General features: G+C 42.5%; 1 protein-coding gene across 2 annotated transcripts in view; it reads right to left on the bottom strand.

Moving 5' to 3' along the window:
* Positions 1–9553, bottom strand: part of EIF2B3 (eukaryotic translation initiation factor 2B subunit gamma) — a 155666-nt gene that overhangs the window by 131239 nt on the left and 14874 nt on the right. Inside the window, exon 4 of one of the 2 annotated variants that reach the window (XM_017881820.1) lies at positions 7467–7533. The exons of the other annotated variant lie outside the window; for it this stretch is intronic. Within the exon in view, the coding sequence (XP_017737309.1) occupies positions 7467–7533 (67 nt within the window). The remainder of the gene's footprint in view (positions 1–7466; positions 7534–9553) is intronic. 2 annotated transcript variants of the gene reach the window in all.

The raw sequence follows: 9553 nt of genomic DNA, 5'->3' as shown, positions 1-9553 counted from the left end.
ATTCTGTAGGTTGCCTGTTCACTCTGATGGTAGTTTCTTTTGCTGTGCAGAAGCTCTTTAGTTTAATTAGATCCCATTTGTCAATTTTGGCTTTTGTTGCCGTTGCTTTTGGTGTTTTAGACATGAAGTCCTTGCCCATGCCTATGTCCTGAATGGTATTACCTAGGTTTTCTTCTAGGGTTTTTATGGTATTAGGTCTAACATTTAAGTCTCAAATGACGAGTTGATGGGTGCAGCACACCAACATGGCACAAGTATACATATGTAACAAACCTGCACATTATGCACATATACCCTAGAACTTAAAGTATAATAATAATAAAATTTTAAAAAAATAAAAATAAAAAAAACAAAAAAAACAAAAAACAAGAGAACTTCAGCTGCCCTAACTGGGAATTTTAAGGGGTACACTGGGCCAAAAGATGTGACTTGAAACTGGTATGAGGAAGGACCCTCTAGGTCCTTACAGCCTATAACATTTAAAGTGGCTGGTCTGGCTGGGCATGGTGGCTCACGCATGCAATCCCAGCACTTTGGGAGGACAAGGCAGGCAGATTACCTGCGGTTAGGAGTTCGAGACCAGCCTGGCCAAAATGGTGAAACCCCATCTCTACTAAAAACACAAAAATTAGCCGGGCGTGGTGGCACGTGCCCAGCTACTCAGGAGGTTGAGGCAGGAGAAATGCTTGAACCAGGAGATGGAGGCTGTAGTGAGCTGGGATCATACCACTGCACTCCAACCTGGGTGACAGAGTAAGACTCCGTCTCAAAACAAAAACAAAAAAGTAAAGTGGCTGGTCTAACCATTTACTATCCCTTAGGTTCTGTCATCTGAAATAATAAAAATTTTCCTTCAGACTCTAACTCCATCCCAATCTATCAAGATATAGGAAATATAAAGGGGAAACAGATAAGTAATAGCAATTCCAATAAAGTATTATATTAAAATGCTATGCAATAAGTATAGAGGTGGCCACGTGCATGGCTCACGCCTGTATCCCACCACTTTGGGAGGCACAGACTGGTGGATCACCTGAGGTCAGGAGTTTGAGATCAGCCTGGCCAACATGGCGACACCCCGTCTCTACTAAAAATACAAAAAATTAGCAGGGTGTGGTGATGCAGGCCTGTAGTCCCAGCTACTCAGGAGGCTGAGGCAGGAGAATCGCTTGAGCTCCAAAGGCAGAGGTTGCAAGGAGCCGAGATCCTAGCACTGCACTCCAGCCTGGGAGACAGAGCGAGACTCCGTCTCGAAATAAATAAATAAATAAATAAATAAACAAATAATAAAAAAAGTATAGAGGTGTATAGGGAATAATTAAGAAGGGCAATAATTAACCGAGACCTGGAGGCTAAGGAAGGCTTCCGGAGGCAACGAAATTTTAGCTAAATCTTGAAAGATAATGAATAAGAAGACACCTCTTGTGCCCCACCTCACATTCTGTGGGCCCAACTCTTTATTCCAGCCATTGCTCTGGCAATCATCTGTGTAACCTGACAGTATTTCACTTTGTGTACTGGTCATCTCTCATTTTTTGTCTTCAGACTTCTAGTAACCACATTTGGAATACCTGCAGGAACCTATTCAGCCATTCTGGCACACATACAAACCTTGAAGTGTGAGGAAATTTATACCCATGGGGCAACCTTTGACCAATGGGAAAAGGAAGACAGTGAATAAACACTTTTCTTTTCTGATCTTTAGCATCTCTGAGGCACAGTCTACAAAGTGCCTTAGAGGGTCTCCAGTGGAACTGAGCCTCAGTTGCCCACAGGAGTAACAAAGTCAATAACACACCCTCAGACACTCAAACTGGTCTTCCCTCTTTCCCTGTTTTCCTCTTTCCAAATCCCACTCCTATTACTAGTTGTACAAATATTCTTATCTCAGGCTCTGCTTTGGGGGGAAACCAAGGTTAAGACAGATTACCAGGAATTCATTATTTATATAGGAATGGAGGGAACTGAGAGTGTACCAGGTAGATATGCAAGTATCCAACTGTGTAGAATTGCAAATGCATACTATGTTTAGTAAAGCTAACTGCAGTTAGCCATATGATTATTGCTACAAATTTATTCCTCGTCCTGTGGCCTCTAAATTTTGAATGCCACCACTATCCACCTAGTTGCTTTTGCTGGAAACCTGGACATCATGTTTGACCCCTCCCTCTCTTTATCCTTCCACATCTAATTAATTAGTCACAAAGTTTTCCTAAATACTCTCCAATTTCTCCCTATCTCTCTATTACTATTGCCATTGCCTTGTTTTGCTCTTTCATTTTTTCTTGCCAGGATTATTGCAACAACCATTCACTGGTGACTGATTCTCTTCATTTATGTAGTGAATATTTATAAATATTAACCTGTTAGTAATCTTTCAATCTGTCCCTATAGGATATAAAGATATAAGATATATACTGTTTTTTGTTTGTTTGTTTGTTTTATCTTTTTTTTGGAGACAGGGTCTCACTTTATCACCCAGGCTGGAGTACAGTGACGTGATCTTGGCTCACTGCAGCCTCAATCTCCCAAACTCAAACGATCCTCCCACCTCAGGCTCCCAAGTAGCTGGGACTACAGGCACACACCACCATGCCTGGCTAATTTTTTATGTTTTTGGTAGAAATGAGATTTTTGCCATGTTTCCCAGGCTGGTCTAGAACTCCTGAGCTCAAGCAATACGCCTGCCTCAGCCTCCTCAAGAGCTGGGACTAAAAGTGTGAGAGACCATGCCTGCCTCGGACTCCCAAAGTGCTGGGATTGAAGATGTGAGCCACCGTGCCTGGCCAAAAGTGTATACTGTATTCTGACTTCTCTCCTAGACTGTAAAGCATAGTTAAGAGCATAGGCTTTGAAGTAAGAGAACCGGTTCAAACACTAATTCTTCCATTAAACTCTCTGAAGACTCAGTCCCCTTATCTATTCACAGTAAGATACGAAAGGGCTAGAGCAGTCTTAGCCCTATGAATTCTCAAAACTAACAAACCAACACTCTCTCTAAAAATGAAGGCCGGGTGCAGTCGCTCAACCCTGTAATCCCAGCACTTTGGGAGGCCAAGGCGGGCAGATCACAAGGTCAGGAGATCGAGACCATCCCGATTAACAGTGAAATCCCATCTCTACTAAAAACACAAAAAATTGGCCAGGTGTGTGGCGGGCGCCTGTAGTCCCAACTACTTGGGAGGCTGAGGCAGGAGAATGGTGTGAACCTGGGAGGCAGAGCTTACAGTGAGCCGAGATCATGCCACTGCACTCCAGCCTGGGCGACATACCGAGACTCCGTCTCAAAAAAAAAAAAAAAAAAAGGAAGAAGCATGGCACTAAATAGAAATTGATAAAATGGAGATAAAGGAGCAGTGGAGGAAGATCTTAAAGGAGGGGGATCTAGAGCTGTGAAGCTAAAAAAGCAATTCTGACTCACCTTTCTTTCCTAAAAATGTAGAAAGACCAACCTCAGATAAAAATTAGAAACAAAACGATTACAGTCAAATCCCATACAAAGTTATCAAAAAAGATAATAAAGATTAAAATAGCATTCCTATAGTGAAAGCACATGTAAGAAAGACATGCCCACAAAACAGATGAAATCCATAACCTAATATTTCTGGGTTATTTTTGAGACAGAGTCTCACTCTGTCACCAGGCTGGAGTGCAATGGCGCGACCTCAGCTCACTGCAACCTCAGCTCACTGCAACCTCTGCATCCTGGGTTCAAGCCATTCTCCTGCCTCAGCCTCCTGAGTAGCTAGGACTACAGGCGCCCGCCACTACTATGCTCAGCTAATTTTTGTATTTTTAGTAGAGACAGGGTTTCACCATGTTGGCCAGGATGGTCTCGATCTCTTGATCTCGTGATCCGCCTGCCTCGGCCTCCCAAGGTGCTGGGATTACAGGCGTAAGCCACCACGCCTGGCCCTCCATAGCCTAATATTTCAAAATAAGCTAAAGTAAGAAAATGATAAATGTGGCCAGGCACGGTGGCTCACACTTGTAATCCCAGCACTTTGGGAGGCCGAGGAAGGCGGATCACTTGAGGTCAGGAGTTCGAGACCTGGCCAATATGGTGAAACCCCATCTCTAATAAAAATACAAAAATTAGCTGGACATGGTAGCGCACACCTGTAGTCCCAGCTACTTCAGGGGCTGAGGCAGGGGAATTACTTGAACCTAGGAGGCAGAGGTTGTGATGAGCCAAGATCACACCACTGCACTCCAGCCTGGGCAACAGAGCAAGACTCTGTCTCAAAACAAACAAACAAAAAAAATAGGCCAGGTGTGGTGGCTTATGCCTGTAATCCCAGCACTTTGGGAGGTGGAGGCGGGTGGATCACAAGGTCAGGAGTTTAAGACCATCCTGGCTAACATGGTAAAACCCTGTCTCTACTAAAAATACAAAAAATTAGCCGGGCGTAGTGGCACACACCTGTAGTTCCAGCTACTTGGGAAGATAAGGTAGGAGAATCGCTTGAACCCGGGAGGCAGAGGTTGCAGTGAGCCAAGATTGTGCCATTGCACTCCAGCCTGGTGACAGAGCGAGATGCCATCTCCAAAAAAAAAAAAAAAAAATGGCCAGGCACAGTGGCTCACGCCTGTAATCCCAGCACTTTGGGAGGTCGAGGTGGGTGGATCACAAGGTCAGGAGTTTGAGACCAGCCTGACCAACAGGGTGAAACCCTGTCTCCACTAAAAGTACAAAAATTAGCCAGATGGGGTGGGGCACGCCTATAATCCCAGCTACTCAGGGGGCTGAGACAGGAGAATCGCTTGAACCTGGGAGGTGGAGGTTGTGGTGAGCCGAGATTGTGCCACTGCACTCCAGCCTGGGCGACAGAGTGAGACTCCATTTTGAAAATAAATAAATAAATAAATAAATAAATAAATAATAAAAGAAAAAGCCTGGTGCAGTGACTCTTGCCTCTAAATCCCATCACTTTGGGAAGCTGAGGCAGGCAGATCACTTGAGCCCAGGAGTGTGAGACCAGCCTACGTAACAAGGCAAAACTCTGTCTCTGCAAAAAAGAAAAAGAAATTAGCTGGGTGTGGTGGCATGTGCCTGTAGTCCCAGTCACTCAGGAGGCTGTGATGGGAGGATGGTTTGAGCCTAGGAGGTCAGGGCTGAAGCGAGTCATGTTTGGCAGCACTCCAGCCTGGGCAACAGAGTGACACCCTGTCTCTTAAAAAAAGAAAAAAGAAAAAAGACTGAAACTTCACATGAAAAGAACTTACTACATATCTAAAAAATATGATTCAGAACAATCAATAAGATATGTTATATAGAAAAACGACAAGATATTAAAGAAAAATAAAAACTCCTTTGGGAATCCAGACAAAAGGACCAAGTCACTCATAAGGGAAAGAAAAACAGATTTTATCTGGACTGTTTTGACAACAACACTGTATGTCAAAAAAAAAAAAAAAAAAAAAAAAAAGATAATGACAGAATACATTTAGGTTGGGTGTGGTGGCTCACACCTGTAATCCCAGCACTTTGGGAGGCCAAGGCGGGCGGATCACGAGGTCAGGAGTTCGAGACCAGCCTGGCCAACATGGTGAAGCCCTGTTTCTACTAAAAACACAAAAATTAGCCAGGCATGGTGGCGGGTGCCTATAATCCCAGCTACTTGGAAGGCTAAGGCAGAAGATCGCTTGAACCTGGGAGGCGGAGGTTACAGTGAGCTGAGATTGTGCCACTACACTCCAGCCTAGGCGACAAGAGCAAAACTCCATCTCAAAAAGAAAAAAAACAACAACAAAAATACATTTAATATATTCTAGGAATACATGTGAGTCACGGATTCTATATCCAAATAAATTGGCTTTGAAACATAAAGGCAGCAGATAACTTGTTGAACATTACCATGCATCCTCCTTTAGGAATCTATTAGAAATAAGCTTCAGGGCCGGGCGCAGTGGCTCACGCCTGTAATCCCAGCACTTTGGGAGGCCAAGGTGGGTGGATCGCGAGGTCAGGAGATCGAGACCATCCTGGCTAACATGGTGAAACCCCGTCTCTGCTAAAAATACAAAAAACTAGCCAGGCGTGGTGGTGGGCGCCTGTAGTCCCAGCTACTCGGAGGCTGAGGCAGGAGAATGGTGTAAACTCGGGAGCGGAGCTTGCAGTGAGCCGAGATCGCACCACTGCACTCCAGCCTGGGCAACATAGCGAGACTGTCTCAAAAAAAAAAAAAGAAAAGAAAAAGAAATAAGCTTCAGACAAATGACTGGAGACACAAGGAATAGGGACTGGTGTGCAATGATCATCAACGGCTGCTAACATCATAAAATGAAAGACAACCAGATAATCATATCCCTTCAGATAGGAGAACACACCACTACCTTGCCAAAAATTCAAACCTAAACCTAATCAAGCCACAAGTTCAACTACTAATTTATAGAATATACATACAAGAAACACTCATTAAATCAACAAAATGCAGACTGTGGGAAAACTACACCAAAAACCCAAACCAGTTTCTTCAACAATTAAATTACAAGGGGAAAAAAAAGAAATGGAGGGAAAACCTATATATTAAGAGACTTAAAAAACATTTCAACCAATTGTAATGTGTAATCCTTATTCACTTCCTAAGTTAAATAAACACATTTGAAAAACCATGCTGAAATTATATTTATGAAGCAACTGGAAACTCAAACACTGATTAAATACTTAATGATACCAAAGAATTCTTATTGATTTGGTTTTTTACTGTTTTTTAGAAGTGATAGTGGTATTTTAAAAAAGTGCCCTTGGCCGGGCGCGGTGGCTCAAGCCTGTAATCCCAGCACTTTGGGAGGCCGAGACGGGTGGATCACGAGGTCAGGAGATTGAGACCATCCTGGCTAACACGGTGAAACCCCGTCTCTACTAAAAAATACAAAAAAATCTAGCCGGGCGAGGTGGCGGGCACCTGTAGTCCCAGCTACTCGGGAGTCTGAGGCAGGAGAATGGCGTAAACCCGGGAGGCAGAGCTTGCAGTGAGCTGAGATCCGGCCACTACACTCCCGCCCGGGCGACAGAGCAAGACTCCGTCTTAAGTGCCCTTATCTTTACAATATATACTAAAATATTTACACATAAAATTATATGTCTAAGATTTGCTTCAAAAGAGCATAGGAGAAAGCAAGTTGGGTAAAATATAGATAAAATAAGATTTGCTATAGGTTGTTAACTGTTGATGCTGGGTGACAGATACGTGGGCAATGTTGTTTACTTGTGTACATGTTTTAAAATTTCCATATAAGGAGTTAAAATATTAACTATGTCTGGTCTACAACTTGTGTGTTTAACAAATGGCAATTATCATTATTATTATTAGTTAACTCTGAATATTTACTAAATGAATGAGTTTAGACATAGATAAGAATGAATGATTTATCAACAAATATGAAACATTATTATGGAGAAAATATGAAATCTGAGAGCATTCATGTCATCAATGTCAGTTGTAAGAGTGGAGCTCACTCACCCAGGGCCTGGGAGAATGAATGAACCAATAATCTCTCTTGATAAGTCAGGGAAAGAGGTTTGGGTAGCTGAAATAAAAAGTGAGAACCAGTAAATCAGTAAAATTGTGGGGTTAGATAAAGCAAAATGAAGTAGAAAATGGTGCCAGAAATTATAAAACCAAATGAAATATGTGTCCTTTAAGTGAAAAAACATAACTTAGCAAATATGGTATCCAACTTCAATATCCTATAAGCACATATGATGGAGATTTCCACATGTAAGCAGGACTGCAATACATTTAGCAAATGTAAGGTAAAGGAAAAAGATTATAAGTTAAAAATCATTTAAACCAAAAAAAGCCAAATAAAGTGAATGTACTACTCTGGCCTTTCTCTGAGAACAGAAGTCAAACACAAAGACCTCACAAAAATTGCTGGGAAACTCAATCTGGAGGAAGTGGGTAAAGATAAAACCAAAAGCTAATAAACCCCAAACTTTCAGGGAATATTCTTACCTTACCTAAAATCTTGTTGGAAACAGACCAAAAGAGCCTCTTAATGTTTAGGAGCTCTTTTGTGGGCACAGGGGAAGAAAAAACATGGGCTTAAAGGGCCACTGTGCCACGCATGGCACAGTTGCTCAGTACAACTTTCTCCTTTAGAGAGATAACTGACATCCCTTAGTAAACACTGACAACTTCCTTCTTACGCTGTCTCACTTTCTTCAACCATTTATATGCACTTCCAGTGCCTTTTCTACAAGTTTATGTTAATTCTAATCAGTTAATTCTGAATTTTGGCTTAGCTCAGTTCCTAACAGCTATTTGGGAGTCTATTTACGTTCTTCCAACAGTTAGCCTTGTTGCCTTCTACTCCCGGTTGGAAGGCAAGCTGATATGAAGCCAGGATTTCAGGGGCTACTGTAGTAAGAAAAAACCAAGTAAAGATAGCAAAGACTTGCTGGCCAAAGTCACAGCTTGGAAGATGGCTCAGAGGTAGGATTATATGTAAGAGATGCTGTGTAAATGATATGGGGGAAACAGGTAAGGGAGGAAAAGAAATTAGACTGCAGAAGGACTTAGTAAAGATTCTGATTTTAGGTGCAAAGGGAAGCCCTAAAATAAGGAGTAAAAGATCAAAGTCATGGCCACGCATGGTGGCTCATGCCTGTAATCCCAGCACTTTGGGGGGCTGAGGCCGGCGGATCACGAAGTCAGGAGATCTAGACCATCCTGGCTAACACGGTGAAACCCTGTTTCTATTAAAATTACAAAAAAATTAGCCAGGTGTGATGGTGGGCGCCTGTAGTCCCAGCTACTCAGGAGGCTGAGGCAGGAGAATGGCGTGAACCCAGGAGGCAGAGCTTGCAGTGAGCTGAGACTGCACCACTGCACTCCAGCCTGGGCGACAGAGCGAGACTCCGTCTCCGAAAAAAAATAAAAGTACATTGGTTTTGTCCAGAAAAGTGGGACAATGTGAAGTAGGGTGGGGTGGGGGCAGGGGGCTTCCAGCTTAAAAGTAGATTTAAAATTTTTTCTGGTTGACAACTGGTTGAGTTTATCTAAAGACCTGGGATCAACAGAAGGGAATGTCTGAGCTAAGATAAAGGATTATGGCAACCAAAGTTCTTATTTGCAGAGGAAGCCTTCACATAGTAGGCTTCAGAGAGAATAGCTTGTAAAGTGTTTCTTATCAGACTTAAAGTCCGTGTTGCTGTTAATGCTGAAGAGGTATAAGGGGGTATGTCCGACTCTCACTTTCCATCGTGGCCTGAAACAGCCTCTCAGGTTAAATTTTAAAAGAGCCCTGGCTGAGGAGGAAGTCCATTCAGATGGCTGGGGGGCCTTAGAATTTAATTTTTGGTTTACACCCTATTTGACAGAGAAAGAATCTCATGCTCAGAGCCTTCAGCAATCAATAGTGTCTAACTAGAATTTAGTAACTTTTTGTTTTCATTGAGTTTATTTTTATACTTACCCTTTATTTAGAAAGTTATACTCTTTCTGCACTTGTAATGATATAAAATTTGTTTTTTCCTAATTTAAGGAAGAAGCTGATTTGTAGAAAGATAGTGCTACATTAAAAGGCTAAAACTTTGACGGTGTTA

The sequence above is a fragment of the Rhinopithecus bieti genome, unplaced genomic scaffold (assembly GCF_001698545.2).
Source record: "Rhinopithecus bieti isolate Rb0 unplaced genomic scaffold, ASM169854v2 scaffold_12155, whole genome shotgun sequence".
NCBI lineage: Eukaryota > Metazoa > Chordata > Mammalia > Primates > Cercopithecidae > Rhinopithecus > Rhinopithecus bieti.
The sequence above is the reverse complement of the archived record's forward strand: the minus strand, read 5'-3'. Positions and strand labels throughout refer to the sequence as shown.